This window comes from Pungitius pungitius, chromosome 2 (assembly GCF_949316345.1).
Source record: "Pungitius pungitius chromosome 2, fPunPun2.1, whole genome shotgun sequence".
Classification (NCBI taxonomy): Eukaryota; Metazoa; Chordata; class Actinopteri; order Perciformes; family Gasterosteidae; genus Pungitius; species Pungitius pungitius.
Genome location: NC_084901.1, coordinates 18,385,335 through 18,413,326, shown reverse-complemented (window position 1 = coordinate 18,413,326; position 27,992 = coordinate 18,385,335). Strand labels below are relative to the sequence as shown.

General features: G+C 47.3%; 2 protein-coding genes across 2 annotated transcripts; one reads left to right on the top strand and one right to left on the bottom strand.

The window, feature by feature from the left end:
• Positions 1 to 64: 64 nt before the first annotated feature.
• On the top strand, positions 65 to 27,232 carry mrpl11 (mitochondrial ribosomal protein L11). Its single transcript, XM_037461888.2, has 6 exons — positions 65 to 186; positions 6,667 to 6,842; positions 22,465 to 22,560; positions 25,739 to 25,832; positions 25,958 to 26,117; positions 27,039 to 27,232. Exons 2-6 carry the CDS (start codon positions 6,720 to 6,722, stop codon positions 27,148 to 27,150), a joined length of 585 nt encoding a protein of 194 aa, XP_037317785.2. The 5' UTR covers positions 65 to 186; positions 6,667 to 6,719; the 3' UTR covers positions 27,151 to 27,232.
• Positions 11,333 to 17,183, bottom strand: tmem265 (transmembrane protein 265). The gene is made up of 2 exons (XM_037461886.2): positions 16,645 to 17,183; positions 11,333 to 14,011 (listed from the first exon to the last, which is right to left on the bottom strand). Exon 2 carries the CDS (start codon positions 14,007 to 14,009, stop codon positions 12,939 to 12,941), a length of 1,071 nt encoding a protein of 356 aa, XP_037317783.2. The 5' UTR covers positions 14,010 to 14,011; positions 16,645 to 17,183; the 3' UTR covers positions 11,333 to 12,938.
• Positions 27,233 to 27,992: the final 760 nt, after the last annotated feature.

Here is a 27,992-nt window from a genome sequence, read left to right as displayed (position 1 = left end):
CAGTGGAAATTTAAAACAGAAAAAAATGTCCTCGAGCAGCACCGCGCCCTCCTCAGTCGCCTCCTGCAGCTGCTCCTCCGCACCGGCAGGGGGCGACCCGTTGATCCACCGCGCGCTCAGGAATCCAAGATGTCTGCGCCCTGTGGGATGCTGGTAGCGGCGTGAAAGCTACGGGACGAGTGTCAGGTAAGACACCGAGGAGGGTTACGTGCGGGTTTTCTATTTCTCAACAGCGTTGTACACGGTTCCTAAAGTTCGTAAAGGCTGTGAAGCTGCGCGGTGCCGGTGTTTAACGGCCGCAGCCTCCACGGTTCAATGTGACTGTGGACGTCAAGTGTTTCTGCTGTGACCTGCTGGGGTTATCAAAGAGGAAAATGGTTTTCTGAATAAGACCGATGTAAAACATTTTGTTAACATGCATGGAGGATTTTTGGAGCATTTCGTGTTTAAATCTAAATCTTATGACAATATCGAGTCTTTAAGATATAGTTATGATACGAGTTACAAGATCATGAAACATTCCCTAAGAAACCTTTACTATCACCGTTGCTAATTTATCATAATTATCTACTGTCAATAAGTATTTATGATATTCTTTTATGTCGACAGTGAGCTGGAGATAAACATTAACATAACGTATTGGATTTGATTTATGTATTTTTTTTCCCGGTCGAAATACTTTTAAACGTGACTTTTATTTTGCTAATCACAACCATACATCCGTAAAGACCTGCTGTTTCCTAATTATTCCCCGATTAATCAATGTTCACAGACATTTTTCACAGCACATTTGACATCTTGTTATAACTAAGTATAACTGGACATCCATGAAGTATATTTATTTGAAGGTAAAGTCAATGCGCTCATATTTGAGACAAAAGCAACGGTCAACTGCCTCGTGTGAAGAACATCTCGATTTACCTGTGCATTTGTTTTTGGAAGCGATTGAAAAAAAGTTGTTTTTAAACACAGCTGTTTGAATGATGGATAGTGACACAAATTAATATTGATTCCCGAATTTATGTTGGTCACGTGGCTCCTATTCACAGGGGAGCTTACTTTGATCAAAACATGCTGCATTCAACTAAGCTTTGGCTCGCTTTGTTTCATTCCCTAATGTAATTATATACTGTTGTTAAACCCCATCCCACAGTAAATTTGATAAATATAATTGACAATTCAACTCTAGGAGGAAGAGGGATAATTCAGGATTCAGGTTTGGCCTTCGCTCCCTCACCTTCCTTTTCCCTTTTGCTGATCTTGCCCCGTGGACTGTGAATAACGTGTCTGCGGTTCTGAAGGCCGGGCACTAAAATGTCGGAGCGAGGGCGTGTATGAGTGTAATCCCCTAAAGGCCGCGGCAGTACTCCTCCTCCTCCTCGTCCCTCTATGGCATCGCTCGTTGTTTGTTGTTGCTGAAGACCAGACGACCACGAAGGAGTCCTGTGACGCTGTGAGCTATGAATGACCCCGTGTGCTGCGTCCGCGCTTTGTAAATATTTTATCCAGACTTCACATTTTAGTTGAGGTGGAACTGCTGACGTAACCGTTGCGCCAGTGTGTGTTTTTTAATGTGAGTCACGCTCAGACAGTGGAGACAAACGTGCTGCACGTCTGCAAAATGTATCCGGAGATGATCCGATCCGGGGGTTATTTCCCCTTCTTTGTACTTCACAGGGCCGGGTATCTGCTGCGTCGCGGCTTGTTGCTTTTCTAGATTTATTCATGATTCCGCCGCGTCTATAACGCATTTTGTGTCTCACCATTCAAACATGACAGGGAGAGGGTAATGTATTCAGGGGAGCTGGGGGGGGGGGGGACACACATCCTCCCTGGGATTTGATCACAGGCAGGCTGTGATAATACATGCATGGAGTTTAGACCGCGAGTCATCACTATTCAAGTACAAGGTCCTGGTTTGAGGCCGTGCGTCAGTGATGGAATGCATCCGCTGCCTTAGTACTCTGCACCAACACACAGTTCACACCGGGGGTGTTTGGATGGGGGGGGGGGGGGGATTTGTGAGCACTGCTTCACTGTGGCTCAAGGAACTGGTCGTTGTGGTTTTCGGCAACAACAATGCATTCAAAATATAAATGACTGGATGAAAAGTAATTTTGGGTTGAATATAGTCTTGGCTCAGTTCTTGATAAAAAAAATAAATAGAATATTTGTTTTTCACTCTTCACTTATATATTTGTTATTAGCGGTATTATATTTTTCGGTTGCAGATTTTATATTCAAGTTTTACACCAAAATGGTCCGTCACCCCAGTTTTGATTAACAATTTGGCACAAAAATAAACGTCTGTTTGCACAGTTGTATCACCAGCTTAATGCAAAACATGAATTTTAATTTAACAGATTATATGATATTTTCCCAAGATAATTGCACCCAGAAACTGTGATGTGAAGCACTTCTCGTGACTTGCTGCTTACTTTGTAGTTTAAAACTAATTAGCTCTGGTGTAACATCTGGCTATTTGATGAGCATTTAGTTTATTCCTGACCGTGTGGAAAGCCACTGCTTAGCCGTGAGGTCTCAGCAAAGAGACGAGACCTGTGAGCCGGCGGGTCTCTGGTAAACCGGGTCACGCGACGTCCCCCTTTGGAGTGGCGTGGGATCATTCGGACTCTCCTGGAGTCCTTTCGCCTGTTTGACTGGCCGTCGGCACTTGGCATTCAGCCATCGATAGCGGCATGAGGGGAGTCTGACGGGGTGAATGCAGCTTTAATCTCTTAATCTCGTCCCACGTGGCTCAGGGACATTTTGTGTGTGTTGTTGTTGTGTTTGGTCGCTGCAGTAGAATCATCCAAACAAATACGACATCCCAGAGTCCCAGCTGCCGGTGAAGGTCCTTCGGCTGCTGTTTATTGTGCTGTCAACAGATTTAGCGTCTCTTGTGTTCAAGGACGCCGCTCATTTATTGTGGCTCTAATGGTATTCCAAACTTTTCTGCGATGATGGGCAGAAACACGAAATTGCTTTTATAATTTTTAATAAGCGCGTGCTCTTTTTCTATTAGTATCTCGGGGCTTCAGTTTTTTTCTCCGGGGTTTTCTTCTAGTCGATCTTCAATTAGTTTGGTGTCAGCTTCTCTAAGTCTCGTCTGTCGTCCTACATCTAATGTAGAGGCGAATGCAGCCTCTGGATGGACCTTTTAAAGGCTTAATGCAACAAGTAGTCAGAATCTGAATGGCGTTTTGCAGATAGGAATGAATTCTGTCCCCCTCCTTTAATTTCAAAGAAATCTGATCCTGGTTTTTGTTCTGGTCTCTGGCAGAATATTTCAGTTCTTGTTAGAATAAAACAAGCCTAGACCCCTGGGACATAAAATATGTATCGAGTAAAGGATCACACATTTTAAACCAAACCCAAGAGAGAAGCTTGTGTGAATTTATTATATCAACTAAAACCATCCTAATTAGGGTTGTGATCTATTGGTTATGCTATAAATACCATGTGGGGAGAAGGAATGGAAGTGAATGGAAAAAATAGGGAACACCTTTATATTCACATCTTAACCGTCCACATTTGAATAAAACCGAAAATATCTGCAATATGTTTTCAATTAAAAGCCTCTATCTGGGTATCTGATGTGATTTTAAATATCTTCAACAGCCTAAAACACAGAAATAAAAGGATGGGCCCGCTATGACAAAATCTTCTTTTCTTCTTGAGAGGAGGAGGAGGATGATGAGGTGGAGGAGGAAGAAGAGGAGGAGACCCTTGACATTGGCGATAAGCTCACATCCAAGTTCCCCATAATTCCGTTTTTATGACTTTGTTTTCCATAAGCAACAGGTTCCATAAGCTTTGCAAGCACAAGTCTTCAATACTATCCGTAGCGGTGAGATATTTTAGGACGGTCTTTGGGGAAAGCTGCAGGGAAACATAAACCAAGCACATAAAGCTGCTCTGATGGAAATAAAATGTGGGGGAAAGGATCCACTGACGCATCGTTTGAGGTTAATGCATGAATTCATGCTCAAATGCATCTTTGTCAGAGGGCTGAATGAGATGATCATCTTTGATCATCTTCATTATTATAATCTTTATTTCATGTGGCAGAACCAATCGGTTTCATTAGAAAGTATTTGACTTTGTTTTCTTCGCTGTTTGTCTTTTTTTGAATTAGCTGAGATGTGAAGATGAGAAAACCAACAAAGTGGAACAAAGATTATTGAATCAGACTTAAACATGAGAAATACATTTCCTTCATTTCATCAGACTGCAGGAGAGAGAGAAGAGGAGCGTGTGATCTCCAGATAATTACCTCCAGTGTTCTATTTAGAAGATCACTGTCTGTAACCCTGAACTGTAAATAAAAAAAACACATTCACGGTGCATTTGTGTCTCCTTAATGAAGACTAAAGAGAGGCTTAATATCCTAAGAAACAAACCGCGGTGAGCTTCACTGGTCCAACCGAACGCTCGTTTCTTAAAAGCAGAATGATCAACTGCTTTAATCAAAGTGGTCGTTATCTCTGAAGTGCAGCCAGTGTTAAATATGCTGAAACAAAACCGCAGGAGCTGCTGTCGCGTTTTAAAATCAAAGAACTTTCAGAGTCATTATAACGAAGAGCGGACGAAAGACGAAATGAGTTTTTGCACAAGAGGAGTTTGAGGTTATTGCAATTGCAGGTCGTCTTTTACACCAGGTGCACATGGCTTGTTATTGACATGTTTACCTGTGTGGAAGGCGTTGTGTTTGCGTCCCATGTGGGTTGTCTGACAGGCAGCAGGATGCATCTCACACACCAACCCAGAAAGAGTTTGCCATTTTGCCGGTGATCCGTATAGCTGGCAGCGTGAATTTGTGCACCGTGGTAATAAAAATACGTCTCGTATTTATTTACTTCGGTCTGTGTGAACAAATGTTTGATGAAATTGATTACTTTCTTCCTCTTGATGCAACCTGGCGGAAAAATCTCAATAAAAATAAACACATGGCACCTAAAAATGAGTCGGAAGGACAACAGTTTGTTGAATTTGTAGTCTTTAGGGGTTATTTGCTCTGTTGTCGCTCGCCTCGCACCTTTCTTTAGCTGGTAATTCGAACACCGGCTCTGCTGCACGTCATCCATCAAGGATGTTTGAACAAAGTGGATTTACGATGCAAATCCACGCCGCCAGAACACATTTCCTTTCTCTGTGCGCTGCGTGTTATCGGAGACGCTGTTGCCAGTAATTGCTGTAGGAATATAATATTCAGCCTGAAGAGCAGCTCAAAATTGTGCCTGTTCCTTTCAAATTACTGCGCCTCTTGATTTGATTGTGCCACAGCAGCGCATTAAACCCGGCTCTGATTTAGGCTTATTGTATTCATACACAAATGCTCCTTTTTATTCCAGCAATCCAATCGAAAAGCAGCTGCGTTCGGTCAGTTCTTCCTCAGCATTCGGCCTTGTGAGGAGGGATTTTTCATTTTTGTGAAGAAACCTGCGGTTTCATTATTCATATTCCATTGGCATGGAGATGCGGTGCGTTAAAGCATGACCTTATCAACTGTTATTCCTTTTTTCCCCCACAAATTGGAACATTTGATGTTGGCCCTTTCTCCAGTTAAGTCTCTCTGAATCTACACTATGTCATCTAATTTATGTACATTTATAAACCCTGTCTGTCACCGCTGTTTTTTTTATTTTTTTTAAAGATTTCTTGTGTTCTGATCTGCGTTTTCTAACTGGCTCCAAAGTCGATCTGAACTGCATCAGGATTTCACCACGACAACGTATTTACTAAATGGGTCATATTTGGGTCTGCAGCTCGAGCATCACGTTGGTTCCCTAAATGTTGCAGGTGGTGTTTTCTCTGGACATTCGGCACAGCTTCTCCTCGGGAGCAGTTCCTCCTGCGCGTTACTCTAAAGCGGCGCGCTGCTCTTCTTTATGTCTTTTCGGGTCTCTTCTGTTGATCTAATTGGATCCCCTCTGTTGCCCACGATGAATCATCGCCGGGCCTCCCGCCGCCCCTCAAGTACTTATTTTTATTGAATGCATGGTTCCCCTGAATAGCAAGCCTCAACCTTAAAACTTGAATTTGTCCCTCGGCCGTAGTCATTGATCTTTTCCTTTTCTTTTTTTTTCTTTTTCTTTTTACAGCCGCGTCAGTATCACTTTTATTCCAGCCGAGGATTATAGGCTTGCTTTTTTTTTAATGCGTTTCTGCCTCCCCGGAGAAACGCTCCCCCACTCCACTAATTGACTCCTAATTTGGCAAATGGATTTTAGGGTGGAATGAGAAAGCCGACCCCACTTCCCGGCCCTCCCACGTGCGTTCGTATTGTTACCTCTCCACGCTGTGACTTCCACTCTCGACCTCTACCGATGGAGAGGAAGCTCCACTGCAGCACGGGGGGGGGGGGCAAGGTTTGGGCAAGCACCCCGTGATTGAATCCTGCCAGGAGCTACAAGTTGGCGACAAGCACTGATCCACACTGCGAAAAAACACCTCCAGGAAAGTGGCTCTCGCTGAGCCGATCGAAGGCAAAGATTTTCTTAATTACTCGACTGCTGCAGAACGGAAAAAGGCGCAGGTTTTCGCACCCGTGGGTGCTCGGCATCGATTTGAGTGTATGACGTTTTAATGAGCCCGCCGTGTAAATGATTTGTTGCAGCTGTGTATTCATGAAAGGCTCGTTTGTTTGTTTTTCTCTCTTCTCAGTGGATGGATTCGCAGTTGACGCGGAGGCAGATTTTACGGCTTTCGAGACCAGGATGTCAAAGATCTCCAAGGCCGCCAAGGCCGTGAAGAAGGTGGACGCCGGCAATGTAATCCGCGCTATCGTGAGGTCGGGACAAGCGACCCCCGGACCCCCGCTGGGCCCCATCCTGGGACAGGTAAAATGACTCCTGTGTCAAGTGTTCAGCTGACCCTCTGCACACCGCCCTCATCCACTGCAACACAACCTGAGCCTTCCCTGTTTTCACTTTGACGGTCACAGAGCTGCGTCTCTCTCTCTTTCTCTCTCTCTCTCCCCCTCTCCCTCCCCCACACCTCCACTTCCTCTCATCGCCCTATTCATATTCCCATTCTTATTCTAGTCGCAGCGCTCCATTGTGCAGGTGGGTGCTGCACTCTGCTTCGGTCTGCAACTGTTTTCTCTCCAAATTTTTCAGGCCAAAGACACAAGGCGCCTCCGTCCACAGCAGCTGTCCTCATACATTAGCGTCACCGCTTAGATGAGACGGGGACGAACCTGTGAAGGCTTTGTCTTCAATCCTTGTATACTTCCCGCCCCGCTTCAATTACTCCAGAGAGACAGCTGTGAGGTGTGTTTGTTTTATTGCTCGGGGATGCACCGCTACCGCTTCTTCACCGGCGACCCCGGCCGCTACTAGAAAAATGAATGAATCTGCTGGTAGAGTAATAAAATAACTCAGCGGTCCTCAAGCGTTGAGCAAGGAGCAAAGATGGATTGTGGCGAGCGGAGAGAAAGCACTACGGCCGGATTATTCGCTGTAAATAAATGTGTCCTTCCAGTGATGTTGAGAGGTACGTGTCTTTGATGCGTTGAAATCTGATTTATGGACGCGTGTGAGAGAGACACACTGGCATGTTTATAGTCTTTAATCATCGCGTGAGAGTCCTTATTTTCTTATACTCTTTCGGTAAACTGTCCGGTTCTGACATTGTCTGCGTTTCTGTGCGCACAACTCCATTGTTTAAATCTTTTTAATCTTACTCTATGAACTCACAATCTGCTCCTGCTTTACTGGCCACTCAGCCATTTAACTTTGATTGTCCTTAGCGAGGTGGGAATAAAGAAACCCTGCGGCGGGTTGTGTAGATACAAACGATCCCTCTTTGATGGAGCCCGAGTGCGTCTGCACGCCTGGACACCAGATCAATCCTCCGTTAATCCGTCTCTGTGACTTGTTGACACTCAAAGAGGAGAATGGGAAAGTGGACACCAGAGATACACGGGATTATTAATGTCAGGAACAAAGCGGCTGTGGAGATGTCACAGAGGAGTTAAGTGATGTGAAAACATTGTTTCTCTGATGTCGTTGACTGTAACGTTGTCTTGTTTTTAATGATTTACTCTGCGGTCATCCGCTGTAACTTAGATTCACTTAATTAATGGAAATCTGGACTGGGGCTACGATTTAGTGCTCACAAATACTAACGTTTTCAATTAACCACGTATCAGAATCCGATTAATCTGCCACCCTTACGCGTACATGGAATTAGACTCTGGTTACATGTGCAATTACAAAAACACTGCACTGATACAATAACCAGGGCTACACAAACGAAATGAAGAAAAGGTTATATATATATATATATATATAACATAGGAATAAAAAGAACAACAAGAACACTCCCTTTGAAGTCATAAAACAATGACAAGTTACACTAATAAAACATTTCTATCCAGTGAGGCGGATCCCTTCTTTAATCATCCGATTTCAACATATTTTATTTCACACAAAACATACAGCAACCCGGGTTTTATCTGTGAAGGAATGGTAATAACCCGATTTAACCGTCTCTGCGCTGTGTACCAGTTAGATGTATAATTGATTTAAGGACTTCCACTGATCACATGTAAGTGTCCGCTGAAACTGGAGACCAAGTTCTTCAGATGAGCATTAAGGACTCTGGCTGTCACTCAACTCTCAACCCTAAAGGTTATTAAGTCCCGCCTCCAAAAATCACTTCAAATGCGGCTCTTTGTGTTCACTCTATTGAGTCGTTTTGCATAACAGAAATACTGTGCACACTAGGAGCAAAAACATGTTTGTTATTTTTTGCAGAATTGCATTACTTGACAGAGGGATTATTTTTAATGGCAGCTCCCGCAGGCACACACAGAAGTTCAAACAGAAGCACTCATACATTTTTTAACTCCACGGTGTCTCTCACATCCTATAAAACCCGTCACAGTGACATGGCTGCTTATATGGCAGCATCAGTGGGCGTTTGTGGTATTTTGGGGTGTTTTCCCCCCCAAAACATGTTGTTTTTTCTTTCCCAAAATGTTCTCTGGTTAGAATTTAACTGCGACAGATTCTTTTTACCCCTGTGACAGATTTTCTTTATACATTAATTTGACTTCATGAGTTAGTTCACATAGGGATAAAATACTTTATCGTTAAGTTTAGTTCAATGCTTGAATAATCCAATAATATAACACAAATCTGAAAAGGACCCATTCTACATTTTGTTATATCTAGTGTATGTTAATACTATATGGTAATTTTGATGCAGTAAGTAAAAGATGAGATTTTGTTGGACTTCCAGAGGCGAACTAACGCAACCGCTAAATGGAGCATCAAAGCTAAAAAAAAAAAAGCCACGGATTCTGCAACTGGCAAGAAAGTAAATGTGTTCTGTTTCTCCTTCCGTTGCTATAGCGAAAGATGTTTAAGCTCATTCGTGTTCATCGGCGTTGTTGCTGTGTGTTTGTGGCGTGACGCAGAGGCAGCGTCGTAGGGACGCTACCATCCATCCATAATTTAGACAAAGATGAGCGCTGTGTTTAATTTATCACCAGCTATAAACTTAAGAGCAACACTTGAGATTTATGCTTTAAAATTGTATACATCGCACAACTTTGTGGGAAAATTCTTTCAGGCTGGAGATGCTATTCACGTTCTCTTTATTTTGCCATTTCAACATATTTGCTTTAGTTTGGTGTTTGTGTGCTTTTTGTTTCATGTGTGTTTGTGTGCTTTTTGTTTCATGTGTGTTTGTGTGCTTCCGGGTCATTTTGACAGCAACATTCACTTTGGTTTAAAGGCGTTCTCGTAGATTACTGAACACCGGGAATTTAAAAGGAAATAATATTGAGAAAAGCAGCAAATCTGAGGAGCAATATTCAAATTGTTGCCGATTCGTTTTCTTTCAACCAGCTAAATAATGAAATGACCCGACTGAGAGATTGCTTCACTCACTCCTCACCTGCTTTACTCTACGACTACTTTTTGCCTCATTTCTTTCTCCTAGAATAAACTTTAAAGTGTTGCCCTAAAGCCAGCGGGGGGTGTGTGTGTGTGCTCTGATGAATGATTTAGACATCTGTCAGACCACGGGGGGGGGGGCGGAGCGGCACCTTGGAGGCATCCAGTTGCCGTGTCAGGGGGGTAATGAGTTGAGATGGGTTGTTACCAATTGCTCGACGGAGCAAAACAAAGCCATATGTTTTCTGTCTAAAGGTGCCTACTCCCGGGCCCTCCGGGGGGGCTGGGGGGGGATTTGTCGGGGCGGCGTGTCGCTTTGCGTTCGCCTCCCCCGTTTTTTCCTGAGCTCCGTCGAGCCGACACCGCGCGGTAAACAAATGGCAGTCGTCGGCCCGCGCCGCTCCAGGCGGCGTGCCGCGTCACTTTAATCTTAGCCGACCGGTTTCTCTTTCCCGGCCTCTTGCTAACCACCCTCGATGGGGGGTGAGGGGGAGACGCGGGGAGGTGGGCCGCGGGGAGGTGGACCGCCTGTCGGGCCGCGGGGCAGATTCAAACATGCGGGGGGAAACAAAAGAGAGGAATCATTCTTTCCTCAGGAGGATGTTATCGAGAGGCGATGGGGAGAAGCTGAGCATCGCATCCGCAGCTCTACACGTGTAACACATCCCAGGGAGGTTTACGCCAATGCAGCAGCGTAAACCTCCCTGACATGTAATGTAATGCTTCCAGTGCAACAGAAGTATGTAAGAGGCCCGACGGGGAGTGCATCCAGGATGCCTATGTTTGAAATGTAAAGTGAACCGAGGAGCAGGAATGAAAGAAAGAAAGAGAGGAGGGGCTGGATGCTGTCTACTTCTCTGGTTATCCCTTTGTGGTTTTCCCTTTAAGAGTTTTAGTCTGAAGCAGCAAGAAATGTTCCCATTGAAAACCCTGGATGGTGAGTCTTAATCCATCCTGTTAATAGAGCCTCTAAATCAAGCATAATGCACTGAGAATAAGCGCTCGCTCTTTGACGGATGGCCTCAATTTCAATTAATAGGACCATTTAGGCAAAGAGGGGCAGGCCATCGGGCGCATTCACAGCGGCAAAGAGCAACCTCCCCCCCCCCCCCCCACCCCCACCACCCCCTCCCTGGAACTCTGGACACACCTCATCTCTCTTTCAACATCACACGCACAACACAACAGCACACTCGAGGATTACTGCGAGAGGATCCGAGCCGCCGGCGTAATTGTGATAAACGACGGCCTTTTGTTGCGCCGTGAAGCAAAGGGCACGCTTTTGGAATACATGGGGGGAGAAAATCTAAAAACGTGCAATTTTCTCAAGACAGCGGAACGCAAACTGGTTGACTTTGATGTCGTTTACAAACCCGAGGCAGTTATTTGACCTTGTGGTTGGATGAAGAGTGTCAACAGCGGGCGAGTATTAAAGACACTTTTATTAAGTACTCCGTCCTGGAGGTGTAGCAGACACAGCTGTGAGAAAACTACACACATGTAACATGTCCATGTTCCACGCGGGACGCGTGATGCGTGTACGCGCCTCGTGGCTCCGTGGGGAAACGAGGCACTTGACTGCACTCTACTTCCTGCTGCTCTGATCCGTGATCCCAACAACAACAACAACAACAACCACCACCACACGGTAACAACTTTACTTAGTTACCTAAAAATGAATTACCTAAAGTAATTCATTAACGGTTCCCTCCGTCCTTCAACGGGATCAAAAAGGGAATTTTTATCTACAGTGAAAAGGGGGATTTAGGGTTGGAGAGGCAGCTCAACAGTTTTTTCTTTGCGATGAGTACAGATATCAAAACATGAATTTTAAATGTGCTCTGAAAAAGTGACAGGATTACCTAAAGCGGTGTTCTATCTTTCAAATAGAAACAGAGCTGTACTGTCTTGCAACAGGATTAAGATGATTCAAAATGCTCATCTTTAAGCTCTACCATTGAAGTATTTTATTTATGGAAACTGTCTTTCATGAGTAGTTGGCATCTTGAGTTGAGCAGTTGTGTTAGAAATCGCTGTAGGAGGGTTTTACAAGCGTAAGTGGTCCCAAATATAAGAGTGACTGTAAGGTATGCGTCGCTGAAAAGCTTCTGTTCACATTCTGCATCCAAATCCAATAAGATGTGACATAATTCCGAGATTCGATTTCAAAGATTCACTTTTCCCTCCAGGCAGCTGAGTGGAATCAGCCGGTTTGGCTTCTTGGTTTGAATTGTGCCGCCCGGTGTCGTCGTCGGGAGCCTCCAAAGCGTCGCAAGACGAACCTGCAAGTTCACAAGAGCAATATAGAGAATGTGGGGGGGGAGGAAACATCTGCCACACATGTTTTTATTTTGTTCTCTTATATTGGCCTTTTTATTGTGGAAAAACTGGACATGTCCTCAGAGCTGTATAATATATTTAAATAAGGAACATCAAAGAAGGGAACATCACTTTAGATCGTGAGTGGACTTTGATTTAAAGCGCTGCAGACCTAAAAGGTTTGGATCCAATTGGTTCGACTCTAAATTGAAATTCTGGAGCACCGTGAGCAGAGTGTGAGACAGCTTTTGAATCCCGGGCCTGTAGGGGCAAAATAAATCATCACTCCTTTGTATTAAACTTGTCTCTGTAAAGTGAAAAACCTACGTTAAAGGTCACAGTCTGTATTTGTCATCTAATGGCAGAAGAGCATTGGTCTCTCATTGATCAGATGTATATTAAGTAGCATCTGGCAGCTTGGGCGGCTATGCCGAGATGAAAGAAGGGAACGAGAAACTGCTGGACCTCAATGTACATTTCTGGAATATTCTTTACAGATGTTTTCAGTGTTTTAAAAAAAAAAAGAAAGAAAGAAAATGCACCTCCCAGAAACCCAGCGACGCATTTGAAATTTTTTCTCGGGCACAACAAAATGTGCAGAAAGCCGTGCTCGCCGAATGCGATTCAGGCCGCGACACCCGTCACTGTTATCTGTTGGGAGGAGACGGCGCTTGCGGCCGCCGTCTCGCGTCTGTCTTCTCCGGCGACTCCCTAGAGCTCGTGGGAGATGAAGGGGGGTCCCAAGGGCGTCTCCGCGGGCTCCAGGCTGACGTGAGACAGCGTGTGGCTCTGGGAGCGAGACAGCGTGTGATAGTGCGAGGGGGGCGGAGCTTTCCCCCGGGCCGCCTCCCCCTGCTCCTCCCCCTGGCTCGCCGGGGTCGAGTCCGGCGGTTCCGCCGCAGCCAGGGCCTCGGCCCCCGCGCCGCTGCGCCCGCTCTGCCCGTGTTTCTCCCAGGCTGCGCTCAGCTTCACCGCCAGAGCCAGCAGGTTCTTCCCCAGGAACACGGTGGACACACGGGGGTCCCTGTACCACAGCATGCCCGTGCCCCTCAAGACCAGGGTCAGGATGTTGATGGCGACCAAGCTGAGCCAGGGGTACAGAGCCTCCTTCCGGGGCCCGCGTTGCCCCGGCAGGCCGGTGGCCCCCAGCTCGGTGAGAGCCACGCAGGGCAGCAGCAGCAGGAGGGCGTAGCAGTAAAAGAAGACCAGGCCCTCAGCCCAGATGGGCAGCTTCTGCTCCGCGACCCCTCCGCTCCCCCCCGTCGTACCCCCACCTTGGGCTTCCCACAGCCCCGCCTGCAGGTCCAGCACATCCAGCAGGTCCACCACCACCCACAGGAGCCGGCCCCGCACCTCCTGCTTCCTGCGCTGCGGCGTCATGTGGTCCGCCCCGGTCAGGATAAGGAACAGGGAGGGCAGGCAGATGGACAGCAGCAGCGTCAGGGTCTTCCTGGCCAGCGGGTCGGGCGGCCGGCGCTCCTGCCGGTAGTTGTGGCAGACGAAGAAGAGCTTGAGCTGGAGCAGGGACAGGAACAGGAACCACAGGGCGTTGGCGAAACCCCGGCGGGGCGAGCGGGCCTCCGACACCACGCCGGCCGACACGAAGCGCAGTGCGAGCAGGAAGCCCGCGTCGCCTAGCAACACGGTCGCGCACTGCCACGCGCTGGGCCCCGCGGGGCCGCGAGCACCCAGCATGCTCTGCTCCAGCAGGTAGAGGTCCACCACCGCCATCGTGCTCACCGTGACCAGGGTTGATACGCACACCTGGGGCGTGGGCACCATGCCTGGAAAAGAGACACAGAGAAGCACAGGGGGGGGGGGGGGAACTCAGACACTCAGAACATGCTCCTTTTTCCCTCGCTAATTCAAACCCAAATGTAAAATAGTTTGTCGGCGCGGTTAAAGACGCCGGCTGCCTGGCGAGCGCCTTCATCTTTGGCCTGGCTGCTCGGGCCGAGGAGCCGGGGCCAGGCGCGTTTCTGCGGCTTTCTGAATCAAACAGTGTTCATTCGTAGCTGTGCTTCTTTCTGATACTCAGACTCCCCCCCCGAGTTCTCTGCTGAATTATTGTTGCTTCTGCCCCCTTTTTTGTATTCGTCTTATACATTATTAATTAATTGTGTTCAAGGGCGCTGCTAGGTGCGCCGTTAAAGCGTTTCCCTTCCCTCTACTGTAGTCTGCCGTGATTATTCTCCTACTGTGCAGCAATCTTTAATCCCTGGACCCCCCCCCCCCCCCTCCTCTCATTTCAGATGAATATTGATAACTTGCTATTTGTTTGGGGATATGTTGTGTTTGTGTACATCTGAGCGAGTGCACACAGGCGATGCAAATTCGGCAGAACGCGAGGGTCCATTTCTTTCTGTTGCAGCTCATATCTCAGCCCCGGACCACATAAGCCTCATTATTGATATAACGTGAGAAATGATCATTTACTTTACAGCGTAATCGACCCAACGTCTCTTTTATCGCATTTGGCTGAAAAGCAAAGCACAGACTGTCTTTATCTGCTCAGCGCCACTCAGGGGTGTCAACCCTTCAAACGGATCGATGCCATTATAATACAAAATCATTACCAGCTCAGATGTGTTGGTAATAGCAACAGTTCAGCGTGATCGAGCTGGAGATTGTCCGCCAGTGAAACGTGAGCATTGATAGCTGGCCGATGGATGGACGCATCGCTTCCCCGGCTGTGAGAGCGCTGCCGTCTCCTCGGCTGTTTGAATCATTGAGGAGTGGCTGAGGAACTCCATCGGGTTAACCAAAGAAAAAATAAAATGCGGTTAGAGATTTGGTGTGTCTGGCGAAGGAGAAGGGGCCGCATATGACCACATGTGAAAGATTAATAGGCCTCTTGGCTGTCTACGTGCCTAATAAAGTGTAACTGTGTGATCATTATAGTTCATAAATAAGCCCTGGGTGAGAGAGAGGTGAAAAGGATGAAGTGGAAGATTCAAAATGCAGAGGGAAAAATTACTTCCTCCCCCACGTACATGAAGACGAGCCGTTCCTGCGCCAGCCCGGCCTAAATTAATCGAAATATATTCATCACGGGGGCTATTGAAATGTCACAGACACTGGAGTTTGCTCTGAAAACCGATGACTCTAAAGAGATGAGGAGAGAAACAACCTCGACTGATTACGGCGCCCCGAGGCCTGGTGGGAGGACAGCGGTGGATCACTCCAGCGCTCCTGATGCCTGATTGTCTGTGGAGCCTTTTGTCTCACCGCTTACTGCAACCTGATTACCAATCCCCCAGCACTGAATGCATTTCACCAAGCCACAGATTGAGAGGATATTGGAATTCAAATTCAAATTTGTTTTTTCTCTTTTAGTTCTCGAGGAACAAAGCTAATCTGCAGTGATTGGGCAGCGCGGGGTGGAGGTGGGGGGGGCGTAGAAGTTTACAGCTACTGTTGCGCCGGCCTTATCCTCCACCTTTTTTGTGGTTCTTGTTTATTATATTCCTGAGCCTCAAGTATCAACTATCCGTCAACTCCCTGTAATTTATTCCGCTACGAGTGGACCGGGATGACAGCCCGCGTGTCCACTACGCTCAACAATAATGACCCAATCCATCATTCCTGCCTGTCAGGGGAAACGACACCGCCGATGACGAGGTGAGCCGACATGTCTCGCCGTGCGTACGGTTAACGGCACGTAACAGTGAGCAGGTCAAAGACTTGTCCATTTTTAGATGCGCTCAGTTTTGTATGTAAGATCCACCCCCCCCCCCCCCCCCCCCCACATACACACACACTTGTTGTGTAGGCTTGTATAGCACCGGTGCACATGGCTCTCCCTCCATCTGCACCGCTGTAGTCGTCCAAAACAGAAAAAGCTCTCCCATCTTTGCAGCACACACTGACCGAGATAAACCAGAGTGGATTTGACACATCATTTAAAATAAAAAAAAATCAATATTGGGTGATTTCCAAGTGGCCAGAAATCCATGTAGAGCAAAGATTAATTTGCCTTTACCCACACATTTTATCTCAATAAACAGCCCTCATAAAAAACTCAAATCCCCAAGTTATCACAGGTGCCTCCGGGGCCCCAAGGGCATCAGGACAGCATGCGTGCCATTGTGTGCGAAGTAATTAATTAACAGAGAGCCGTGTGAGGCCGTGTGATGAGTAAATCCCTCCAGACCTCGCGACCGGAAACACATCTGTTGATTCGCGAGGTGGCCGCCTGGGGGGCTTTATCGTTCCTATCGTTGGTTATTTCTCGGAGAAAAAAGAAAGAAAAAAAAATGACCTGCCCCCCTCCCACCATCGACGCCCCCCCCCACCCCCTCCCCCCGGCAGGTTTCTTCTGTGCAACACCTGTTTCATAACTGCCCCATGAAACAGCAGGTGTAGCGCCGGCGGGTTCGTCCGTGCATCGCTGCCCGTAAAGTGACGCCGTAGTTACCCGAACCATTCGTCTGGCGTCCGGGCTCGATCCTCCCGCCGCGACGAGCTTGTTCCTCCGAGTGGAGCCGCAGCCGGGGGGACCAAATGAAAGTCTCTCTTACGGTCACCGACGAGCCGCGCGCGCGCGCTGATAAAAGTCTCTCTTTCCGGGTCCGTGTCCGCGTGCCGAAAAGGCTCTCCTCTCCTCTCCTCTCTTCTCCTCTCCTCTCTCCTCTCTCCTCTCTCCTCCTCTCCTCGCGCCCGTCAAGAGTTGAAAGTCATTGCCTCGTGCCACACGGAGCAGATGAGTTTGTAAGGAAGCCCCGAACACCCCCCACCCTCTCCCGAAAAAAATACTACTTTAGATTTCTCCCTCCGTGCAGATATGCCGACGTCTCCGAGGTTATGGCAGGGGCTCGATGTCAATCTGTCACCTCCTGCAGAAAGGAGAAGGGGGGGGGTTTAAGAGAGAGAGAGATAGGGAAGGCTTTATCTTTTGATACAGCAGCGGGAGCAGAGAGATCCGTGCTGCCGCCGCTCTCCGGTCTGACTCCGGCTTGAGAGGAAGAGGGGGAGAGAGAGAGACAGGGAGAGAGAGGAGGGGGGAGAGAGAGGGGGAGAGAGGGAGTCCGAGTTGTGGTGTTAATTTGTAAGCAGGTTACGTGCTCCCCCCCCCTCCAGACCTCCCACCTTCTCCTCCTCCTCCTCTCCAACAGCAGCTGTGGAAATGGAGCTGGAAGATGCTATGAATATTTGAGCGCCCCCCCCCCCCCCCCCCCCCCCCACACACACACACTCATTGCTCCTGGTATTCGCCTTGATGCCACTTGCAGGGGGACAGTTTGCATTGTTTGAGAGGTCTTCTGCTTCTTGAGAGGCAGGGGAGCAGAAGACCTTATTTACTCCTCCGGGCCGGCAGCGTGAGTGGAGGAGGAAGTGGAGCGGGAGATGCTCGCAGCCTGTAGACGGAGCCCAGGAGGCAGATGTTACAACTTTAATTAGTCCTCTCCACTTACTGTCGTCGCCACACAAGGAAACGGCCCCCTCTGTTGTAGATTAACTCATTACGGCCAGCTTACCGCCGGCTTAGATGCAGGGATTGGGAATTTCTGAGACAGATCTGGTTGGAAAAAAATTAGGCTTTGAAGGAATTTAATTTTGCTTCCTTTTTTTCAGATTTGATTTGAAAGAATTTCTGTGGCGTCACCTCTCCCCCCGCTACGGTCCGGCTGCTTTCAAGTGTAAGGATTCCCGCCTGCACCTTTTTAGCTCCAGCCCTCAACGTTTTCTGAGGCTCTTTGTGTGCGGGGTTCATCTCGGAGTGAGAGGTTTAATCAGACTGCCTGCAATGGGGATGGAGAGTCATCTTTCTTGTCAGATTCAGCGCCGCGCTCCGCTGGCTTCCAAAGAGAGGAGAGATTTTTTCCATTTTTCTCTCACTTCACTGTGTTTTCTCCTTTTTTATTTTTTCCTCCCATTCTTTTTGCTCCTCCTGTTCTTTCACCCCTCTCCTCGTGTTCATCCCACCCTCTCAACCCCGTCCTCCTGCCATCCCTCCTCTTTTTTTTTCTCTTTTGTTCCTCCGTGGGTGTGGTTGAAGGTCACCCTGCACACTGGCTTACTTTCGGAGAAGGAAGGCGAGCAAAGCAGGAAGAAGAGAAAGCAGAGAAATGGTATTCCACAGTATTCTGTGTAGTCATCGCTTTTAACCCGGAGGTGATCGGCTGGGGGGGGGGGGGCGAAGGTCACCGACTGTCTAAGCTCCACAAATACGGAGTGCTGGAGTCACCTTGACCTCCCTCCCCTTGGCGGAGTGTGTTGCCTTCGTTAACGGAGCACCGATTTTCTCCGTTACTCCGTTTCTAAACTCACGGGCAGCAAAAACAAAACAAGCGTGATGCAGCAGAAATGGAGTTGTTGTCCTCTTAATTCCACGCATTCTTCATCCTTGTCAAAACCCGATTTTCGGGGGGCTGTGCGCCTCCCCATCCGAGCAACAAAAGGGCTTCATTCACGCACGCCGTAGAGACCTGTAAACACACTTTGATGTGTTGAAATCTGAGTTCCCCTTTTTGAATAACACATTTTCACCGTGCAAAATTCACTATTCTCCCCGAACACAAACGCAGCTCGCGCTTCGTCAACCCGGTGCTATCGGTTGTTGGCGCTGCCTCACTTCATTGCCACCCCCCCCACTCCCTACCCACCCCACCCCCCAGGCTCGTCTCCCCGCCACTCGTCAGAGAGTCTCGCGTATTTCCGGACACCTCCAGTGCGGAGCCTCGGCTGCCTGCAGTCGCAGCTCCTGTGTTTCTCCTGCAGCCTCCACACGTGGTTAATCATCCGAAGTGGCAAAAAAGCACAACACTGTCAAGACTGGGGGGGCCGGGGTGGGAGGGGGACCTAATGGAGTTGAAAATGGGATGTTTTGTCGTGATGCAATCCATTTTGTTTTCACCCGTCGCTTGCTTCTTTTCACTTTTCACCGGGGCCTCAACAAAAAATACCCACAATTTTCTTCTTCTTGTGCCAGGGATGAGAAAGTCCAGGCTGCCTCTTCTATTAGAGATCCGACAACACTTGTGATGAGTTTAGTTTTGCTGTGATGATGAGACCCAGAATTCGGTGCGCTCCGTGGGATCGGCCCTCATGCTCGTTTGAGCAGTGCTCCTCTTTGGTGGGGGGGGGGGGGGGGGGGGACTGAGCACAGTTCACTGGAGCCTCGGGGGAGAAAATCATTTTTTGCGCTTCCCACTTTTAAGACTAATCCAGCGATTGCACAGTGAAAAAAGGAGTAAAATGCATGTCCAGTGTGAACTCCCATTTATTTTGTGCTGTTTACATCGCCGTGTGTTGGACCCCCCACCTCCCCCCCCCTGCAGCCGAAGGGCCCAACATGAAACCCAATCCGCTGTACGGGGCCGAATGTGATAAACCGCCAACAGTGGGGCAGATTAACGGGACGCGGTAATGAAGGTAATGGATGGGAGTGTTTCACACTGAAGACTTTAATTAACCCGGCTCACCACTGCAACACCTTCGCCACCTCCGCTGTGAACAATTCATCAGGTGCCCCCCCCCCACCCCCCCCAAGGCCTCGTCCCACCTCTTTGTCCATTATCTCCTTGTTTGCCACGCTTCCACAAGCACAATACTTCCCTTGACCCTCTCGCCCTCTCTCTCTCTCTCTCTCTCTCGCCCTCTCTCTCTCTATCGCCCTCTCTCTCTCTCTCTCTCTCTCGCCCTCTCTCTCTCTATCGCCCTCTCTCTCTCTCTCTCTCTCTCTGTATCTCCCTCCCTTCCTGCGACCGCACACCAGGAGCACTCTCCTGGCAGCTTAACATGCACACAGATACACTGTCAGATTGAAATTAGGCCAAAGTATCCATACATAAACATTCCCTCGCCCATATTCATGAGGACCTCCCGTGGCCTTCCGCTTTGCTCGGATCCTCCCCCGTCGTTCACTTCGCTTGCACAGATCCCTTCTCGTTGTTCAAATATTGAACAATCGACATTCTGGCGACTTTAATGCACCTCCCTCTTTCTCGTTCCTGTCTCCCCCCCCCCCCACCCCCCACCCTGCCACGCCATGCAGGGCCACATCTTGTTAAAAAGAGTTAGTGAAGCTGAAAGGCCAATCACATTAACACGGAAGGAGTGTCAGAAAAGACTATGGTGGAAGGGTCGACTCAAACGGACACTTCCCAGATTTTAATTGCAAATGTCTAATTGCTCATAATTATAAGTAATAAGGCTGCGCCGCGCTGATCTGGAATGGATCACGGAGCAATTACTCACCGCTGTCGCTGCTGCCGTTTGATGGTTCGAGAGAAATGGATTCGTAGATTAGTGCTTAATCTCAGAAGCCTTTGAGGACGCTCGGGGCCGAATGTGCTCGCCCCCGGGCCACCGCGGAAGGCCGCGCCTCGGGTGACGGGCCGCAGCCATTTTATACTGGAAAGCGCCCGGCTCTAATCAGTCACGGTGGAGGAGGGAGGGTTTTATCCGGCAGCTCGGACTCGAGGATGATTAGATGCTCGGATGCAGTGGCGGGGTTACCCATTTTGGCCGGGGCTCGGATGTTGCTGTTCCAGCTCTCTCTCTCTCGCTCTCTTTCTTTCTCTTAAATGTCGAAGGGGCCGACCTTGAACCTCCCTCTCTTGGCGCACCAGCCCCTCCGACACAGTTAAAGACTGATTACCGACATGATTCAATCACAATAATTACTGCAGCTAAACTATTAAATATCCACCGACGGCCAAAATAAAACGTCCTCACGCCTGCTGCCTTCAGAGGATGAGACGCCTCGACTTAATTAAAATATGATTACTTGTCTCCGGCGCAGAGCTTCATTGTGCGCAGAGCTGAGGGCCGGTCGTGCCCCGTCCTCCTATTTGCCACCTTTAAAAAAATAAATAATAATAATTGTCCAAGTCGGTGGGAAGAGATCATTATCCAAAAAGGGGGGCTAAACAAAAAGGGAACGAAGGGGAGCTGAACGGGAGCCTGGGATGGGGGGGTTTGCTTTGGCCAATACGCAACGTCGCAGCCACCATACCAATCCATATTTAATCAGACTCCTTCGGTGGGAGCCCCCCCCCCCTCCCTTCCATTTGTGTACCTTTGCCATGTTGTTTTTTTCATGGATGAGGGAGGGAAGGGCACAGGGTAGGAGGCAGTGAGGTTGACATTGGGATTACTATTAATAAGCACAGTGGGGGGGGGGGGGGGGGGACGTCACTGCGTTTCATTTCATTAGTAGGATATTGTAATTCAAACAGCGGCCATCAGCCCTGAAACAATCGCCCGCCTCGGCACGAGTGAAGCGTTGAAATTTCAATCATCGTTGTTTTCATTGTGTTAGCGGATGCACAGAAGCGGCGGTGGGTAACGACGGGAGTGACGGGGGGGGGGGGGTTCACGTAGATCGAGCAGCTGATTAACATTCATCAGGTGCTTTTGAAGCCTTTTAGTGGAAGTGATGTTCAGAGAAGTTTCTGCTCCGTTAAGTTCAAATAAATGTCTTCCCCCCCCCGTCATTGGAAAATGTCTCAGGATGCCTGACTTCTCATCAAGAAGCTTCATTTGAATCTGAGGGCTGTGCTCCGCTGTCACGAAGCAAAGCTTGTGACTCCATTAAGCCTTTTCTCTTCCAATCATTTTTTTTAAATGAACGTTTCAATCAGTGTGTGCTGCCCGTGGGAAGGATGGCGTGTTCGCAGGTCAGTATATTTTCCAGCCCTAATAATTAGATTCCTCGCGAGACTTTGCCTCTGAATTCAGCCGCAAAGAAGAATGGTGCAAAGGAGCCGCGTTGGCCGAGTGTTGACTTAATGTCATCCATCCATTTCGCTTTTCGCTCCGGTTGGCCTTGCAGGGGCTGGAAAATGGGAGGCTCATCCATCACCGGGTGTCTCCGGCTCTGGGCACCAACATGCATTCAGTCATAGCCGGAGTGACAAGCCCCACTGACTCACGGACACTTGAGTGGAACAGCGGAGAGGCTGCAGACACGCGCACACAGACACACACACACAAACGGATGCGTCTCAGTGGGAATATGACAGGAATAACTAGAATGTATAGTGTGAAGAGTTCTCCACCTAAATGTTACCACACACACACACACACACACACACACACACCCTTCCTCGTCAGATACAGATTCTACGAACCCTGAACCACTCGCGTGGGTAAATATAATCGTCGCTCTGTGATTGATTGACAGGTGGCGTTGCGCCGGATGTCTGCAGGCTACGATTTTTCTCATGAATTTTAAAGTGACGCTCCTCGTCGTTTTCTGATTCTCATTTCTCTTGTTTACCCCCATCCACAGAGAGGAATCCCCATCGGACAGTTCTGCAAGGACTTCAATGAGAAAACCAAGGAGCTGAAGGAGGGCATCCCCATCCCCATCAAGATCCACGTGAAGGTGCGCCTTTGAGTCCCCCTCTCACTGCCCCCCCCTCCCTGACCCTTCACACTCGCCGCTGTGGTCTCTTCCGCCAGCTGCTGTAAACATGGCTGGATTTCTTCCATTATTCATACTCCACCACTGAAGTAATCCTTGCCATTTGCATTCATTAATGCCCGAAGGAACTTGGAGTCAAGAAGTATTAAGTGCATGCAAGGGATGTGAGTTACTCGGAAGAAGATAGTTATGAGCCAGCCTCGTGTTGTTTGACTTGTCGATCCCTCCTCCTCCTCCTCCTCCTCCTCCCACCTCTTTGTGTGTTGTTTCAAATCGGGAGCTAGCGTCCTTTGGGCTGAATAATCGTGTGTTGTAATGAGGCTTGTGATGGAAGGAGGGGAAGCGTAATCCCTTTCAAGGCGTGAATGTACTGTGATGTGCAATATGCAGCAACAGCTCCGCCATCACAAGCCGCTCCTCGTCGCCACCTGCTGGTTAGGTTTGTTTGTTCTGTTCACAATGAAAAGAATGGGTAGTCTTTAATGTGCTCATGCAAAATGTTTAACACCCCCACCCCCCCCCCCCCCTCCTCCCACCCCTCAGGGCTTGTCGGAAGCAGATCCTTTGCTGCTTTTAATCTTACTTTAAAGGAACGATTTGACTTTTTGGGAAAGTCACTTCCTTGCTGAGAGTGAGATGATGAAGATTGATGCGGCTTTGTGGGTGTCGAGCAGCTGGAGTCGGGAGGCAATTAGCTTTTCATAAAGACTTTACACAGGGGGGGGCTTTTAATTACACGTAAAAAAAAAACGTATATATCGTTCCTACTCTAACTCTTCTTCTCTTGCATCTCTCCGTCTTTGTTTTCCTTTATTTTTCTTCATCTCCATTCGGCCCGTCGCTGGGTAAATGTTTGTTTCATCGCGGAGAAAACAACAGCGACTCATCGGACCTTTGCAAACAAAAGCTTCCCTGCTTCCTGTGGAAAGGTCACTACTGTTATATAACATACGGCTTGTGACAAATCACCTGACTGCGCTGTCTCCTCAGCTCAGCCAGCAGTTTATTTCCTTACGATTGTTTTGTTATTTTTTTTCACAGCGGGTGATCCAGAGTAAACTTTCAGTTTGACAGATTTAAGCGCTTAAAGGTCTTCCACGAGAGAAGGAATCGTAAGCAAAGGAAAAAGGGTCAGAGTAGATGAAGGAACCGGAGAGATTATTTTTGTTTTGGCCTCGAGGGGAGGGTGGAAGGGCGAGTGCGCAGATGGCCTCCTTCAGCTCATTAGATGTGTTTCCATTTACCTCTTTAATGAACATTTCCAATTTGAGCAAAAATACCTTAAGCGGAAGCGCCACAAATCCAACATAACCTTGAAATATCGCAAAAATAAAATTCAGCGATTGGCTGAGGTGGAAAAGTTGTGTCATTAAAAGTGCCGTTTCGACAGTTTCGACAAACAAATCTGACCACGAAGCATGTGACTCAATGAAGGTTTTGGCGTTTGACTTGTCTAAACAAATAGCTTTTTTTTTTGGTCGGGTCAGCCATCAGTTTCAGTAAAAATCCCAATATTTAAAAAAAGGTATCAAACACGCATTATTACTTAAATATAGTAGTTTTACATATAGTTCATATATATAGTTAAATATTTATTAACAGTTTAACATAATGATGACATCTTATTCAAACAATTCAGTATATTAACAAATATGTATATAACTTGTTGGGGAAACACCCAATCAGTGTGTTTTAGGAAAGACCAAATCAAGCCCCACCAAACTTCACGCAATGAATTATTTAGGATAAAATGTGCGTGTTTTCATCCACGTCCTGGTTGTGTGTCCTCACCGCAGTCCATGTGCGTGGCAGCTGGGTAGCAAAGTTAACTTTAACAAGGCGACCTGGCGGCGTTTATCGCTGGGGTCAACCAGCCTCCACTTCCAAACACAGTCTTGCCCATATACGGCGTTAGCACGTAGCTAACTAGCTAGCTCAACCTGGAGATGTAGCATCTCTACAGAAGCGTCGTATGTGCTTCTCCCCTTTGCCTTTCTGATTGTGAGGTCAGGCTCATCTGGGTCCAGCTCCGCAAAGGTCAAAGTTGAACTCAGCGCCGCGAGACTCTCCCTGAGGAGAGCACAGCGAAGGGCAAGCCCAAATCTGCATATGTATTTTAGCTTTAATCAGTCATTGGCTGCTTCTTAGACCCAGTCCAGCTGAGACATGAATAGAGGACGTGCAGGAAAAAAATGTTTACGCGGATGTCTTAATTTAAAAATAGACTATTTGTAAAATGTGTTTTTAATATATATATATATATATTTTTTTAAATGTGGGGCCACGCCCCATTGCCCTCTATCGACCAGCCGCCACTGGTTGTTTCTCGTTGATGTTGCTGCAGAAAGAAAACATAAGAAGATTTGTTCAACAATATATTCTACAATATATGCACACTTATAATAACTCCCAACGTAGGCCTATAGACGGCCCACATCGTGGTCATCAACGACGAAATGATGGATTACCTTTTTGTTTAGAAGTGGGAACCAACATATGCAATAATCTTTTTTAATAAATATGCGTTATTGTGGTGTGATTAAGTTATTTGTTGTTGGGGTTTTTTCCCCAGCATTATTTGAAATGATCAGTAATTAAGGAGCTGCTCAAGGTCTCTAAAGGAAAATTCAGAAGCACTAATTAATCCGACAGGATGAAAGAAAAAGCAGTAACTGCTAATTCACAGGGAGCTCAACTAGTGGAGGCTGAAACCTCTAATGAAGACCAGCGAGCTGTCGATGCGTGCTCCCCCAGCTTCAATCATACAGCCTAAATTATCAAAGGCTCCTTAACTGTCTGCAGTTTAATAAAGCAACGTGCTTTGATTTTTTTTTAATCTCGTCTCATGAACAGTGGCTCCAAACTCTACTATTTCTAAAGTTTCACCTGTGAATACCAATGATTGATATACAGTGTTTCCCCCAGGGAACGGCCGATTTTATATATATATTAAAAAGCCTTTGAAGGCCACAATGTGTTATAAATACATTATGTATTTATAACACATTGTGGCCTTCAAAGGCTTTTTAAATTCAACTTTGGCCTCAGACTTGAACCCAATGGAGGAATCTAGTATTTTTACTCCCGGCCGCGGAACCAGTAATCAGCTTCAAACATTCTGGTCCTTCTGCCTCCTCAGCCCGACCGGACGTACGACCTGAAGATCGGCCAACCCACCGTGTCCTACTTCCTCAAGCAGGCGGCGGGCCTCGCCAAAGGGGCCACCAAGACCGGTGAGATGTGCTGCTGCACCCTCACACACACACACACATACCTATTTTGCGCCAAACCTTTTGGGGTACGTTTATTAAATTATTTTTTTAATTCACTTGTCTGAAATATTGTGTGCGTTTTGTAGGCCACGAGACGGCAGGGATGGTGTCCGTGCGGGCGGTGTATGAGATCGCTCAGGTGAAGGCCTTGGACGAGTGCTTCAAAATGAGGAACGCCTCCCTCGAAACCGTCGTCAAAAGCATCGTCGGCTCGGCGCGTTCGCTGGGCATCCAGATCGTCAACGAGTAAGTCTCGGTTCTGCAAAGACATTTTAACAGCATTGGCCTCAACTACCACCAACCGGTCTGCATTCAACCCATGCGGTCAGAGGCCAGTCCGGTACTGCACTAGTTGGTAGATGTCTGTGTTTAGCTCCTTTTGATGAACAAGGACGCACAAAGAGGCGTTAAGCCACACAGCTGTAGATGTAATGCCTCCTGACGACCACCAGAGGTCAGCCAAGAAATCCAGAGCAGTCCTCAGTGGCCACAATAACCTCATTAAATGTATTTCAAAAAGCCCTACAGTAGAATTACATTCCACAGTTCCCATTATACAGTGTGTTTGTACTCGTGTTATTTGTCCCTTTCATGTAAAAAAGAAACTTAGAATTTAATCAATAAACCCATTAAGAATGGTGTCTATTTGTGTTAATTCGTCACAGTTTAGCTGTGTTGCCTTGTCGAGGATATTCTGTGTAGAATCATTACTGATTACAGTAGCCTACTGATGCTATGAACTTCACAAAGATTGCACATCTTGCTTTTGTATCAGAATATGTTTTACTTATGTATTACGTGCACAGCATGAGCTGTTTTAGTTCACTCGTCCATTTCCCAGAATCCTTCTCTCCCTCTTACTTTAAACGCAACATCTCTCGAGGCTGCAGTGCCTTGTGCTTTGTTGAAAGTACTGTCGTGTGTGGAATGCATCCAAAAAAAGATATTACAGATATCTAAAGCGTTTAAAGATAAAACAAGTTGAAATGTACACTGTTGAGTAACTGTATATATTTGAAATATATTGATTTGGTGTTTTCCATCCACATTTATCCATTTCTATCAAAATGACAGTGAGTTAGCTTTTTGAGTTTGGGGTAGCTGAATATGATTTCTCCCTCCATTTATCTCCCCATCTGTCTCTCCTCCTCCCTCCTCCTCCTTCAGTCTCTCAGCCGCTGAGTACAAACTCTTCATGGAGCAGAGAGAGGAGAAGTTGAAGGCTGAAGCAGACGCTGAAGCGGCTGCAGCCGAAGCTCCGCCGGGGAAAAAGAAATGAAGATCTGCAACAATTTTAATTTTCTCCCCCCATTCCGATTTGTATTGCGTCATTTCAGTTAATAAACGTACTTGTTATGTGACCTATTGTTTTCTGTCCTTTATTAACATCTGATATTTAGATATTTCTTATCTAACTAGTTTGGTGTTGCCTATATTTTGGCAACAAAAGCCTCCTCTCATTTATCACCTCGAGCGTTCGATTTCCCCCGAGCCAGAGCTAATGAAAGTGTAATTTTGCATTCTTGGAAGTAATTGTTTCTCTTTGATGTTGTTATCTATTATTAAAGCTTGTTGAGGCGGTTTGGTTTCTTGAGGTTGTGCAGATGGTTCCTTGTACATGACACGTTGGCACAGCTCATCCATCTGTCATCCGATGTGATGGCATGAATTATTTCAGAGATCATATGCGCGAGGCGATGGACCACATTGTCCGAGATCATTTCAAACGAGGAAATGAGTCACAGATTTGGTCGAAAAATATTGACTCAACGTAGTCATTAATTTACAAACCCCGTTCGTTATCTGGCAATTCGGACTATTTTGTGTTTTCCTGCATTTGCGATGTGAAAGGTATATAACAACACATCAGAACATATCTTAATGGACTTTCATTACACTTGTAATATTGTTGAGCGGTCCACATGGACACGCTACCCTTCTCATACACCTTTTCCTCACATGGCCTCTTGTTGCAACACTTGTCTTTGCCAGAAGATGGCGTCGGTCAGCTGAGCAGCTCTTCCTCCACTGCTCCTCTTCACTCCATCAAAGACCCTGCAGCAGCAGCAGCAGCCAGTGATGGAACAAAATGTTTTTCCCTTTCAGGAAGCCAGTATAACG